Here is a 15,123-nt window from a genome sequence, read left to right on the forward strand (position 1 = left end):
CTGCTGAATACCTGTATTCAGTACTGAATGCCCAGACACGAGTGTGGGTACTGGAGACGCAGCAGGAAATTATACAGACGTGGTCTCTGCCTTCAGGGAGCTTACAGTCTGATAAGAATTGTCCGTGGGATTGATTTGACATTTTCAAAAATCAGATTTAAAAAGTCGTCTAGGGCTTCCCTGGTGGCGCAGTGGTTGGGAGTCCGCCTGCCGATGCAGGGGACGCGGGTTCGTGCCCCGGTCCGGGAGGATCCCACATGCTGTGGAGTGGCTGGGCCCGTGGGCCATGGGCGCTGAGCCTGCACGTCCGGATCCTGTGCTCCGCAACGGAAGAGGCCACGGCAGTGAGAGGCCCGCGTACCGCAAAAAAAAAAAAAAAAAAAAGTCATCTACAAGCTCTCTCCACCCCACATTTTATTATGAAAATTTTCTTTTTCTTTCTTTTTTTCTGTTTTAATCTTTTGGCCACACTGCACAGCATGTGGGATCTTAGTTCCCTGACCAGGGAATTGAACCCCAGGGCCCCTGCGTTGGCAGCGTGGAGTCTTAACTACTGGACCACCAGGGAATTCCCAGAAATTTTCAACCACAGAGAAAAGTTGAAAGAATCACATAGTGAACATGCATACATCTATTATATAGGCTTATAACTTTTAAATATCACTTAGAGGTTGATCCTAAAAGAGCATCATGTTCAGCTGATTCTTTTTCTTTTTTAAGATTTAATTTTATTTATTTTTTGGCGGCACTGGGTCTTCATTGCTATGCATGGGCTTTTCTCTAGTTGCGGAACACAGGCTCTAGGCGTGTGGGCTTCAGTAGTTGTGGTGCGCAGGCTCAGTAGTTGTGGTGTGCGGGCTCAGTAGTTGTGGCACATGGGCTCAGTAGTAGTGGCTCACAGGCTCTAGAACACAGGCTCAGTAGTTGTGGTGCACGGGCTCAGTACTTGTGGCTCGCAGGCTCAGTAGTTGTGGCACATGGGCTCAGTAGCTGTGGCGCACAGGCTCAGTAGTTGTGGCACGTGGGCTCGGTAGTTGTGGCACGCGGGCACTAGAGCACAGGCTCAGTAGTTGTGGTGCACGGGCTTAGTTGCTCCGCGGCATGTGGAATCTTCCCGGACCAGGGCTCGAACCCATGTCTCCTGCATTGGCAGGCAGGCGGATTCTTATCCACTTTGCCACCAGGGAAGCCCCTCAGCTGATTCTTTTTTTCACAGCTTTATTGAGATCTAACTCACATGCCATATAATTCACCCATTTACAGTGTACAATTCGTCACAGGTATGTGCAGGGTCACCACAGTCAACCTTAGAACGTTGCGTCCTCTCGGAAGGAAAACCTGTACCCTTTAGCTGTCACGTTCTTACTCCCTCAATTCCACTCCACCTCCCACCCCAAGGAGCCGCTCATCTACTGTCTGTCTCTATAGATTTCCCTGTTCTGGACATCTCATATGAATGGGATAACAAACTGTGACCTTTTGTGTCAGCTTCACTCACTATTTTAAAAAATTGAAGCACAGTTGATTTACAATGTTATACCAGTTTCAGGTGTATAGCATGGTGATTCAGGATTTTTACAGATTATACTCCATTAAGTTATTACACAATAACGGCTATATTTTCCTCTGCTGTACAATATATCCTTGTTGCTTACCTATTTTATAAATAGTAGTTTGTATCTCTTAATCCCACACACTTATCTTGCCCCTCTCTTAATAAACTTAAAAGCTTTTACACAGCAAAGGAAACCATCAAAAAAACAAAAAGACAACCTATAGAATGGGAGAAAATATTTGCAAATGATTTGGCCAACAGGGATTAATATCCAAAATATATAAACAGCTTATACAACTCAGTATTAAAAAACTAAACAACCCAATCAGAAAATGGGCAGAAGACCTGAATAGACATTTTTCCAAAGAAGACATATAGATGGATAACAGGCACATGAAAAGATGTTCAACATGGCTAATTATTAGAGAAATGCAAATCAAAATGATGAGATATCATCTCCCACCTGTCAGAATGGCTATCATCAAAAAAATCTACAAATAACAAATGGTGAGAATGGTAATAATGGTGGAGAAAAAGGAAACCTTCTACATTGTTGGTGGGAATGTAAACTGGTGCAGCCACTATGGAAAACAGTACCAAGGTTCTTCATAAAACTAAAAGTAGAACTACCATATGATCCAGCAATTCCACTCTTGAATACATATCCAGGAAAAAAACAAAAGCACTAATTCTAAAAGATACATGCACCCTAATGTTCATAGCAACACTATTTACAATAGCCAAGACATGGAAGCAACCTAAGCGTCCATCAACAGACAAAAGGATAAAGAAGATGCAGTATATATATACAATGGAATACTATTCAGCCATAAAAAATGAAATTCTGTCATTTGCAGAAACATGGCTGGACCTAGAGAATATTATGCTTAGTGAAATAAGCCAGAGAAAGACAAATGCTGTATGATATCACTTATATGTGGAATATAAAAAATAAAACAAATGAATGTATATAGCAAAATACAAACAGACTCAGAGATACAGAAAACAAGCTAGTGGTTACCAGTCGGGAAAGGGAAGGGGGGAGGGGCTTCTTCACTGATCATAATACTTGCAAGGTTCATCCATGTTGTAGCATGTATCAGTACTTCATTCCTTTTTGTAGCCAAGTAATATTTCATTTTATGGATATACACCACATTTTGTTTATCCATTCCTCAGGCAATGACATTTGGGTTGTTATGAACAATGCTGCTATAAGCATTTGTTTACAAGGTTTTGTGTGGACATATATTTTCATGTCTCTTGGGTACACTCCTATGAGTGGAATTGCTAGGTCATATGGTAACTCTATCAGTCAATTCATTTAAAAGACAGGAGATCCAAGTCCAGAGAGGAGAGGTGACATGCTCAAGGCAGGGACAGAAAGAAGTAAGGCTAACACCCACCCACCCCATCTTCTGATTCCAAGTCCAAGACCCTTACTGCCATTTTTTTAGTGGTTCCATGTAGCCAGACTTGTAGCCTCAGGTCATGCAACAGACTGTTAGTGTAGTGCCAGCCCCTGAGGGTAACAGACAAGAGGGGAAAAGGCAAGGAATCCACATTTATTGAGCACCATCTGGTTCCCAGAATTATGCTAGACTGTAGCACTCTCAAAGTGAGAAAGGACGTCACTCGCCCAAAATTGTATAGCAAGTGGATAGACGGATCTGGATCCAGGTGCATCTGACTTCAAAGCTTATGGTCATTCCACTGAACTTGCCCTCCTCTTCAAACATTTCATATTCTCAGTATTAATATTCTCAGTATCTCAATCTTCTATATCCATTAATTCAGTTATTCATTCACTCATCTGTTCATTCATTCACCAAACATTCGCTGAGGTACTTATATGCCTCCTCTCTGTGGACGCAGAGACGGAATTGACTCTGCCCTCAAAGAAGGGAGAATAGAGGATGAGTTTCATGCGCTAAACCCTGTGCCGTGAATGATCTCATTTAATAAAGAGAATCTCAGTGGAATACCATTTCACACAAGTCAGACTGGCAAAAATTTAAGTTTGACAAGTACTGTTAAAGATGTCAAGTAAGGGGATTGCCCATTCATTGGTGGTGGATGTGTAAATTGGTAACAATTGTAGCTAATACATGGTGCCTACTTTGTGCTATAAAACACTTTACGCATGACTCATTTCATCCTCATAGCACCTAACACTTAACTGTGTTGAGTAAATACTATTATAATTTTTGTTCTGCAGATGAGGTAAAGGAGAAGGTTGACTTTCTATTAGACACAGCAGGTACATACACTGCCTAAGGCCCAGGACACTCTTAGGAGCCCGGGAAAAACATTTTAATTTTGAAATCAGAAGAAAAAAGAATGTAATCCAGACTAGCTTATGTTTGTCTTTATACCGACACAGATATAACATACAAGTTTAAATATACGTTTTGGAATGAAGGAGCCCACAAAGGCACAAATGCCAGGGCCCAGGAAAGCACTGGAGACCATGAGTGGTTAAAGAACTTACCCAAGAGGGACTTCCCTGGTGGCACAGTCGTTAAGAATCTGCCTGCCAACGCAGGGGACACGGGTTTGAGCCCTGGTCCAGGAAGATCTCACATGCCGCGGAGCAACTAAGCCCGTGCGCCACAACTACTGAGCTTATGCTCTAGAGTCCAAGAGCCACAACTACTGAGCCCATGTGCCACAACTACTGAAGCCCGCGCGCCTAGAGCCCATGCTCCGCAACAAGAGAAGCCACCGCAATGAGAAGCCTGCGCACCGCAAGGAAGAGTAGCCCCCACTCGACGCAACTAGAGAAAGCCTGCGCACAGCAACGAAGACCCAATGCAGTGCTCACTTCAGCAGCACATATACTAAAATTGGAACGATACAGAGAAGATTAGTATGGCCCCTGCGCAAGGATGATACACAAATTCATGAAGCGTTCCATATTTTTGAAAAACATGGGCAGAACACTCTATGACATAAATCACAGCAAGATCCTTTTTGACCCACTTCCTAGAGAAATGGAAATAAAAACAAAAATATACAAATGGGACCTAATGAAACTTAAAAGCTTTTGCACAGCAAAGGAAACCATAAACAAGACGAAAAGACAACCCTCAGAATGGGAGAAAATATTTGCAAATGAAGCAACTGAAAAAGGATTAATCTCCAAAATTTACAAGCAGCTCAATATCAAAAAAACAAACAACGCAATCCAAAAATGGGCAGAAGACCTAAATAGACCTTTCTCCAAAGAAGATATGCAGGTTGCCAACAAACACATGAAAGAATGCTCAACATCATTAATCATGAGAGAAATGCAAATCAAAACTACAATGAAATATCATCTCACACCAGTCAGAATGGCCATCATCAAAAAATCTAGAAACAATAAATGGTGGAGAGGGTGTGGAGAAAAGGGAACCCTCTTGCACTGTTGGTGGGAATGTAAATTGGTACAGCCACTATGGAGAACAGTATGGAAGTTCCTCAAAAAACTAAAACTAGAACTACCATACGACACAGCAATCCCACTACTGGGCAAATACCCTGAGAAAACCATAATTCAAAAAGAGTCATGTACCACAATGTTCACTGAAGCTCTATTTACAACAGCCAGGACATGGAAGTAACCTAAGTGTCCATCGACAGATGAATGGATAAAGAAGATGTGGCACATATATACAATGGAATATTACTCAGCCATAAAAAGAAACGAAATTGAGTTATTTGTAGTGAGGTGGATGGACCTAGAGTCTGTCATACAGAGTGAAGTCAGAAAGAGAAAAACAAATACTGTATGCTGACACATATATATGGAATTTAAAAAAAAGAAAATGGTCAGAAGAACCTAGGGGCCAGACAGGAATAAAGATGCAGACCTACTAGAGAATGGACTTGAGGACACGGGGAGGGGTAAGAGTAAGCTGGGACGAACTGAGAGAGAGGCATGGACATATATACACACCAAACGTAAAATAGATAGCTAGTGGGAAGCAGCTGCATAGCACAGGGAGATCAGCTCGGTGCTTTGTGACCACCTACAGGGGTGGGATAGGGAGGGTGGGAGGGAGATGCAAGAGGGAGGGGATATGGGGATATATGTATAGTTGATTCACTTTGTTATAAAGCAGAAACTAACACACCATAGTAAAGCAATTATACTACAATAAAGATGTTAAAAAAAAAAAAAGACCCAACGTAGACCATAAATAAATAAATAAATAAATGTTCCTTTAAAATAACAGAACTTACCCCAGATTTCCCAGCTAGTAGGTGGTGGAGATACTATGACGAGCAGTTGGGTGATATCTACCAAATTGAACATGGAAGTTGAAGATGTTCCTGTTCTTTGATCCAGCAACTCAACTTGCAGGTATATAACTTAGCGAAAACTCCCATCTGGGTTCAAGGAGATGTAAGCAAGAATTTTCATGGCAGTATCATTTGTAATAATCAAAAACTGGTTACATGCAGGTACCACCTCACACTGGTCAGAATGACCATCATTAAAAATCTACAAATAATAAATGCTGAAGAGGGTGTGGAGAGAAGGGGACCCTCCTACACTGTTGGTGGGAATCTAAATTGGTGCAGCCACTATGGAGAACATTAAAAATGTTCTCAAAACACTAAACACTAAAAATACTAAAAATAGAATTACCATATGATTCAGCAATCCCACTCCTGGGCATATATCCAGAGAAAACTCAAATTCGAAAAGATGCATGCACCCCTATGTTCATAGCAGCACTATTTACAATAGTCAAGACATGGAAGCCACCTAAACGTCCATTGACAGATGATGGGATTAAGAAGTTGTGAGATATATATATTTCATTCTTTTTTATGGCTGAGTAGTATTCCATCACATATATATCCATCATATATCCATCACATATTCCATCATATATCTATGATGCAATACTATTCAGCCATAAAAAGGAATGAAATAACGCCATTTGCAGCAACATGGATGCAACTAGAGATGGTAATATTAAGTGAAGTAAGTAAGAGAAACACAAACATTATACAGTATCACTTACGTGAGGAATCTTAAAAATAGTACAAATGAACTTATTTACAAAACAGGAACAGACTCACAGACATAGAAAACAAACTTATGGTTACCATAGGGGAAATGTAGGGGGAGGGATAAATGGGGAGAGGGATAAATTGGGAGTATGGGGTCAGCATATGCACAGTACTATAGATAACCGGTAGCGCGCTGGCCACGCATGTGTCTCTTGCTTCCACAGTGTTTGGACTGAACAGACCCAAGGGCGCCCCTTCCTCCAGACTTGGACCACCCTCCAAGCTTTTTTCCAGTCACAACCTTGGAATCACCCACTCAGCTCTCCTCGCCCTCCGGGACCAGCCAACACCATTTTCTGAGCTTAGCTCCTTACTGCCGACCAAGCATGAGCTCCCAGATTCGTCACAATTACTCCGCCAGGTGGAGGCCGCAGTCACCCGCCTGGTAACGTGCATCTGCCGCTCTCCCACACCTACCTGTCTCTGCGCTTCTCTTCCCACACGACGCAGCAGCTCGCGAGGGCGTGAGACATCGTTTCGCCAACGGGCCGAGGAGAAGCCGGAGGGCCCGAGCTCACTGGAAAAGGCAAAAGCAGCGCTGTGGCCGCGCCCTCTTCCAGGACGTGCCGAAGCCGTCCCAGGAGCGTGGGGAAAGCCCAGGACGCCGTGGAAGCCGCCCGGCTGACGGAGAAGAACCCGCGCCACGCCCTGTGGGTCCGCAGGCCCTGGGCTCTGCCCGCGCAGACTCCACCTCTGGACTTCCTGGAGCCACTTCCTGGATGAGCCGGTGAAGCTCATCAAGAAGATGGGCGACCGCCTGACCAACCTCCGCAGGCTGCTCGGCCCCCAGGCTGGGCTGGGCGAGTGACTCTTCCAAAGGCTCAGCCTCAGGCACCACTAGGAGCCCCTGGAGCCCAGCGGCCTGTGAGGAGCCCCTCCGGGGTCAGGGCTTCTGCCTGCAGCCTCTCCCTGCAGCCACTGGGCAGCTTGTTAACCGCCCTGGAGCCCTCTCCGAGCCCTGGGCCAAAGGGAAACAATAAAGCTTTCTGCAGCAAAAAAAAAAAAAAAAAGATAACCAACAAGGACCTACTGTATAGCACAGGGTACTATATTCAATATCTTGTAATAAATTATAACGGAAAAAAATGTTTAAAGGAATATTTCTATCCAAAAAAGAATATATATGTATATATGCATATATATGTATATCAGAATCACTTTGCTGTACACCTGAAACTAACACAATATTGTAAATCAACTATACTTCAATAAAAAGGAAAAAAATTGGAACCAACCCAATGTCCTTCAACAGGAGAATGAAAAAATGTACTATGGCATCATCACCAGTGGGCTATCACACCAGCATTGACAACGAGTGACTAGACTACAGGTATCCATGTTTACAAATATAAAAAACAATGTCGAGGGGGCAAAAAGTTAGAGAAGCTTACACTGAAATGATATCATTTATCCTAAATGTGTTAACATACGCAGAACAATATCATGTTGTATCAGATACGTAGCAAAATAGGAAGGCATGCGTGGGACTGATAAACAGAAAATGCAAAATCTAATAACCTCAGGGGAGGGAGGGAGGAAAATGGATGGGGGGATACACAGAGGGCTTAGACTGCTTCTGTAAAGTTGTATAGTCTTCTAAGTTTATTAGTGAGGATAGGGAGCCGTTTACATGATTCCAAATAATTTTGGTATACAGAAATGGTTCAAAATAAAATTAAGACTCCCTAGGACTTCCCTGGTGGCACAGTGGTTAAGAATCCACCTGCCAATGCAGGGGACACACGTTCAATCCGGGAAGATCCCACATGCCGCTGAGCAACTAAGCCCATGCGCTACAAATACTGAACTCGCGTGCCACAACTACTGAGCCCACGCGCCTAGAGCCTGCGCTCCACAACAAGAGAAGCCACCACAATGAGAAACCCGCGCACTGCAACAAAGAGTAACCCCTGCTCGCCACAACTAGAGAAAGCCCACCTGCAGCAACAAAGACCCAATGCAGCCAAAATAAAAAAGAAGAAGAAAAAAGACTCCCTAGGTTCATCAGTCAAGATACAATAGGTTCTGCTGCAGTAACAAACAACCCCAAAGCTCAGTGGCTTTAATCAAACATGATAATTTTAAATGCTATATATCCAAGGAAGATGAGCATCAGTTTCTGGTCACTGTAGATACATACTCTGGAATTCAGGCTGCTGGAAACTTCACTTCACCCAACAGATCCCCACACACAGAACAGCCTGGATGGAAAGTGGTGAACAGCTTGCAGGCTCTTATCTTGTGCTGAAGTTGACACACATTGGTTTCACTTATAGTTCATTGGGCAAAGGGAATCACATGGCCACGTCTAACTGCAAAGGAAAATGCAATCTTAATCACGTTCCCATAAGGAGGAGAAACAGAGAATTTAGGAATGACCTTCATGTTTAGCATCTCCTACCCTGCCCTGCCAAGAAAACAACTTAAGGTTGTTCCAAAGATCTTGCATATCTCTTTCTTATTAGGTTTTACAACCCTCTACACTTTTGTACATGAGAAAATGCAGGCACAGTCGAGAGAAGTATGTTGACCTCTCCAAGGTCACGCAGCCAGGCCATGAAATTAACAGTTGGAGGGCTAAGGCCTCAGCCCTGTCCTTGGTGCTGCCGAAAACCGCCAGTCTTTGGGCTCTTTCCTCCAAAAGAGCATTTCCCGGGACTTCCCTGGCGGTCCGGTAGTTAAGACTCCGCACTTCCACTGCAGGGGGCACCAGTTCATCCCTGGTCGGCAACTAAGATGCCGCATGCCGTTGCGCGTGGCTGAAAAAAAGGTGTTTCCCTAACGTTACACCACACCACCTAAGGTCTTTTGCAAATAAATCCCAGTATCACCAGTGTTGCTGTTTGCTGAGTATCTTTCTGCAAACGGACTTTAAAAACCTTACATTCATAAACTTTGCCTCACTGGGTTATCACAAGCCATGCAGAGGAGGTGACCACAAAAACGTGTAACATGAAAGGAGAACAAAGGTTATTCAATTCTGGTCAGTGTCAACTGACTGCCAGAGCTTACTCATATAGGTTAAAAAGAGAAATTCGAATTAGTTCGCAGCCACCCAGTAACCCACGCAGGCTGTCTCCTGCGGGAAGTGACAGGCAATTAGGAAGAAATTCATCACTTTCTCCCCGGGGAGGGGGAGACCCGGCTCCTGGGAAGCCCCGGCCCGTCCTCCAGTGCGCCTGCGCCAAGGCGCTGACGCCAACCCAGGCCACGCCCCCTCCCGGAGCGACCGCGGGCCTCGGGGGCGGGGCCTGGGCACAAGATGGCCGCTGCGCGCCCGGAGCCCCGGAGTCCGAGCTCAGCGGCCCCGGAGCCGAGATCCCCGGAGCCTCCGGACCTGGTGCGGGCGAGGAAGGGGCCTGGGCGGGGAGCTCGAGGCGGGAGGAGGGCGCAGGGGTGGGCGGGTCCAGGGCGGGGCTTAGGGCTGGGCGGGGAAGGTATTTAGTGCTCCGGCCCTGGGGGCGGTGCTTTCTCGGGGTGGGCGAGGGGTGGGGCTTAGCACGGAGCCTATGAGGGTGGAGGGGCGGGGCCTGAGTGGGGGTGGAGCCTGAGGAGGGGGTTGGGCGGAACATCTGAGCTGGTGATAGGTCCAGAGAGAGGAGTCCCGGGGATGAAGTTTGTCTAATTAGGGGGCGGAGCCTCCAGAGGGCGGGGCCTCAGAAATTCTAAGGTGGAAAGTTGGGAAGGTGACCCTGAAAGACAAAGGTGCGGGGTTATGGTTGGGGCATGCACGTTGGGGTGGGGGGATGATTCTGCAAGGGTCTGAGTGATGCGTCCTGATGCCCAGGGGAGGATTTGGGGGGAGAAATGACTGCTCCAGGTGACCTTGGAACCCCACTCAGGATGGGAGAGTATCTGAGGACAACCATTCATTCAACAGACATTTACTCAGCTCCTACTTGGGCTAGACAGATGGAGAGGTGAATGAGACACATAAGCTGTATTCTTTTGCAGCTTGCAGTTGGGTAGGGAAGAGAGACAGTAGACGAGACTTATTGTGTTACGTTCTATAAAAAAGAGTGAGCTGATAGAGTTGGGGGGTAGGGAAGCTAAATTTAGAAGAGAGAAGTCAGCTGTGTGCCGGCTTATATTTACACTAGGGTCAGAGAGATAAGCGGGAGCCAGATCATGATGGGTAGTAGATGGCGTTTTTGGATTTTAAGAGCAGTTGGAATCATGGGAGGGTTTTGAGTGGGAAAACGACTGCTGTCTGATTTCCGTTTTCAAAAGGTCATTCGGGCTGCTTTGGGGAGGTGGGTTATAAGGGAGCAGGCGTAGGAACAGAGTCATTCAGAGGGTCAGGGGACTTGGCAAGAAATGATTGGCTTAATTGTAAGTGGGGTGGAGGAGAGAAATGGCTGGTTCTGTGATATATTTTGGACAGGAGGGGAAGTCTTGGTGGTCATACGGCAGAATCTCAGAGGAAGGAGAGCCGAATCTAGAAATTAAGGGGCTCAGTATGTTACAGAGTGTGTTTTAGTAAGTGTGTTTAATACGTGTGTTTAATAAGGCGTAGTGGGGAGGCCTTGAGGCAGAGTCCACAGGCTCCTTGTTTCCCCCCCCCCCGCTTCACCCAGGTCCTGGTGCCTGATGATAGCCGCCCGGCCACCCCCCCGAGTGACCTCATCGAGATCCAGGTGGTGAAGGTGACGGACACCACGCTGGTACCTGAGCCCCCGGAGCCAGGTTCTCTCCACTGTGCCTTGTGCCCAGCTGTCTTCCGGCTGGTCTCCGAGCTGCTGTTCCACGAACACGGCCACCTGGCGGGGGCTGAGGGCGGTGGGCAGGGTGGGGACCCAAGCCGGTGTCATGTGTGTGGTCACAGCTGTCCAGGCCCCGCCAGCCTCCGTGCCCACTACAGCCTGCACACGGGAGAGCGGCCCTACCGCTGCCCGCTCTGCCCCCGGGCCTTCAAGGCCCTGGCACCTCTGCTGCGGCACCAGCACCGACACGGGGTGGAGCCGGGGACCTCTCAAAGGCCTCCGGAGGCGGCGGCGGCTCAAGAACAGCGGCCCGGGGTGCCCCAGGAGAGGTCGGAGGTGGTGATGGCTGCGGCGGCCGCAGGCGCGGCGGTGGGGAAGCCTTTCGCCTGCAGGTTCTGCGCCAAGCCGTTCCGCCGCTCCTCAGACATGCGAGACCACGAGCGGGTGCACACGGGCGAGCGGCCCTACCACTGCGGCGTGTGCGGCAAGGGCTTCACCCAGTCCTCGGTGCTCAGCGGCCACGCCCGCATCCACACTGGCGAGCGCCCCTTCCGCTGCACCCTCTGCGATCGCACTTTCAACAACTCCTCCAACTTCCGAAAGCATCAGCGCACCCACTTCCACGGGCCGGGACCGGGGTTGGGAGACTCTGGAAGCCAGCTGGCATCGGGGGCCGACGGGTCAGGGAGTGGGTGTGGGGCAGGAAACACTCTGGAAGAGGGACGTGGGGAGACCGCCAAAGTGAAGGTGGAGATCGACCAGTAGTCTGGGAGAGCAGGAACGTGGGAGGTAGGCGGCAGGTTGCAGGGGAGGGGTGGGTGGGATACGGAGGCAGGGGAGGAAGGGGAGAGGTTGGGGGAGAGGTGACGTAAGAGCCCACGGAGATGGCAACGAGCGGCCAGGGTGGGTGAGCAGAGGGAGAAGCGGGCTCAGGACGCTCACAAGCCACCCAGCACCCGCATGAGATTCAGAGGAAGGCACAGAGGCAGCCCTGTGGATGCCCAGCAAATGCAAGGAACACGGGCTCGATTGCCTCGTTTGCCCCCCTGATGGGTTGTCCTCGCGCAAGACACAGCTTGCGGCAGCAGAGCTGAGCACTGCAGAGGGGGGACCAGGATGGAACATTTTGCCTACCTCACTGGATTGCACTGACCATGGGATGCCTACCCGTCCTCAGGCAGAAGATGCCCACCGGGTCCTCCATAAAGAGACTGGGACCCCATCACCTCAAAGCCAGAGGGTCCCCAAGTCATAGCCAGGAGCGCTCAGGTCGCAAGGATGGAAGCCTGACCGTAAGAATTTTGACTGCAGGAGCTACCAGCCCTGCTCCCATGTGGTCCCTCCCTAAGCCACCCAGACTCCTCTTCCAAGGCAACTGAAAACCCAGACCACGAACAGTCACCTAACATCCCCCTCCTAAAGCTTCAGGCTCAGAGCCCATGGTCCCCCAGGTCTACACAGTAGCCTCAAGTTTCTCTAACTACCTTCACTCCCAATTTGAAGCAAACCGCTTACAGCTTGGTCCCAAGCTATGCCAAGGAATGGTTGGTGGGTGGCAGTGTGGTGGCCTGGCTGGTGTCTGGCGGCTGGGGAACAGGAGTTGGGTCACTGGGGGGTTGGGCAGAGGAGGAGCTGCAGGTGGGAAACCTCCAGTTCTGTTCCCATTAAAGGACTTTATGAAGGGTTTTCTCTATGTTGGTCTTGTGTTCCAGGGCTGGGGGTAGAAGGGCCACACTGTGGTCCTGGCCCCAGCAGTGAGTTGCAACTCTCTCCAAACCTCTGTTTCCTCATCTTCAGAATGGGGTGGACAGCGTCTGGCTATTCAAAGAAGCTATGTCGTTCAGCTATGGGATTGGGGGTCAGGGAAGTTTGGCAAAACGAAGGGACTCCCGTGTCAGGATACTAAAGGTGGGAGAGCCCTGGATTTGCACCCCTTCCCCTTCACCCAACACCCCCTTAAGCTGTCCCACAGACAACTCATAAGGGGAACAGAATTCAGTTTTTACCAAGGAAACGCCCGTGTTTCCCATCACTGGCATCACCACCCAAGCTAGAAGCCTTGGCAGGTTCCTTGAGTCTTTTTCCTCCTTCATCCATTTATCTGACTCCCTATCAATTTCCCGCTGTTGAGCCAAATATCTTTGGAATCTGAACGCTTCATTTCATCATCACTACTCTTGTAGACCAAGCCGACAGTGGTCTCACACGTCCACGCCCTGCTCGCTTCATTCTCCATACTGTGGCCACGCGGATCCATCCTTCCACAACTCAGACCCCAACCTTGTCACCAACCCACAGATCCTTGTGGCCGTGAGAAGGGATTCCAAACGTGAGTGCCTACAGGAACTGTGGCGGCAATGTAACTAAGTGAGGAAGGTGGCCGGGTTTGAGGGGAAACATCAGGACCAGCGAGGTGAGATAGGACCACTGACACTTGGGCTCAGCGTTGGGATTTGACAGTGCTGGGGAAATGGCAGCAAACTGGAGGATATATGCCACGTCCAAAGAGAGCAACGGCTACTTGGCCCCGGGGAGGATGCAGACTGTGTTGCTAGATCTTCCAAATTTTTCAGAAGTTCCATTAGTTCGTATTATGTAAAATCTCTTGATTTTCAAATGTTGGCAGATAACTCAGCCTTTTTTTTTTTTTAATGTATGGGCTAAACCAAATGTGTCAGTGTCTTATATCCAGCAGCTGCTAGCTGCCAGCCCCGGGCCTACAAGATCACCCAAGCTCCGCTATTGGGAATTCATGGCCCTTCGGTATCCAGCCTCCTACCGCCAGCCTCTCAAGCCGTACCAATCTATTTGAAATTCTCTGGAAGAGCTGGGTTGAGTTAGACACACAAAACCCTCCACCTGGAATTCTTTGCCCACTTTACCTGGCAAGCTCCTGTGGCTCTGTCGTCCTTCGGGCATCCTCCTCCTCCTCCTGCAGGAAGCTTGGTTAGTCCCCTAGTCTGATAAAGTGACTCTTCCATGCTCTCAGCCCCCGGTGAAACTTCCATGTCCTTTATATTATGGTGGTCCACATCCATGTGACTTCTGAGCCCTGGTACGAGGTCTGTCGCCTGCTGGATCTCCAGCCTTAGAGCATGGTGGCCACACTGCCGCCCTCTCGTGGGTCAAACCGGACTCACCCAGGCAGTGCCCGCTGAGCCGGCTTTGTCTTCAGGTTTCAGTATTGAGGGTCCCCGGACTGTAGTCCCAGTGTTACCACGAACTTCTTAGGGATCTTTGGGGCCTCTTTCTTCTCTACGAGCTCAGCATCCTCTTCCGACAAGGATAACTAAATGAACCTTGCAGGTCATATATTTCACTGTTCCAAGAACCAAAATGAGGGCTGTGAAAGGGCTTTTGAAGTTCCCCTAAGTCACCCTGGAGGGAGAGGTTACTACGAGCGAGCTGTATAATAAACACGCATCTGCACAAGGCTGGAACACAGTAATGGTTTACCGGTTCTTTTCCATCTCACTCGAGGGCAAGGAACACGTCCAATTCATGTTTCCCCAGAGTCCATCGAAGGACCCGGCAGACAGGGGCCTTGGGGCAATGTTGGCTGAGTGAACAAATGCCAAAAGCTTCTTGAAGGGGAAGGAGTATAGGCACATCGTCAGTTCCCGAAAGCAGCGACTTACCTGTTTTGTTCATCTCCCATTTGCCCGACTGGAAGCCTAGAGCCTGGATATGGTGAACCCTTGGTAACTACCAGCTGAAGGAGGAAAAGCAGAGAGAGCGAGGGTGAGGCAGGAGGTGTCAGGAAATCAAAATCCCAGGGAACAAAACTTCTCAACCTTC

General features: G+C 48.4%; 1 protein-coding gene, 1 long non-coding RNA gene and 1 other non-coding gene across 3 annotated transcripts; 2 read left to right on the forward strand and 1 right to left on the reverse strand.

The window, feature by feature from the left end:
- The first annotated feature begins 4,371 nt into the window (after positions 1-4,371).
- LOC132510543 (U6 spliceosomal RNA) lies at positions 4,372-4,478 on the forward strand. The gene has a single exon (XR_009537347.1). It is a non-coding gene; the product is annotated as a U6 spliceosomal RNA (small nuclear RNA).
- A 3,741-nt stretch (positions 4,479-8,219) lies between these two features.
- LOC132509926 (uncharacterized) lies at positions 8,220-15,038 on the reverse strand. Its single transcript, XR_009537172.1, has 3 exons — positions 14,964-15,038; positions 14,208-14,644; positions 8,220-8,934 (listed from the first exon to the last, which is right to left on the reverse strand). It is a non-coding gene; the product is annotated as an uncharacterized LOC132509926 (long non-coding RNA).
- On the forward strand, positions 9,869-12,129 carry ZNF784 (zinc finger protein 784). The gene is made up of 2 exons (XM_060131524.1): positions 9,869-9,962; positions 11,200-12,129. The coding sequence occupies exons 1-2, from the start codon at positions 9,885-9,887 to the stop codon at positions 12,088-12,090; spliced, it is 969 nt and encodes a 322-aa protein (XP_059987507.1). The 5' UTR covers positions 9,869-9,884; the 3' UTR covers positions 12,091-12,129.
- Positions 15,039-15,123: the final 85 nt, after the last annotated feature.

The sequence above is a fragment of the Lagenorhynchus albirostris genome, chromosome 19 (assembly GCF_949774975.1).
Source record: "Lagenorhynchus albirostris chromosome 19, mLagAlb1.1, whole genome shotgun sequence".
Lineage (NCBI taxonomy): Eukaryota > Metazoa > Chordata > Mammalia > Artiodactyla > Delphinidae > Lagenorhynchus > Lagenorhynchus albirostris.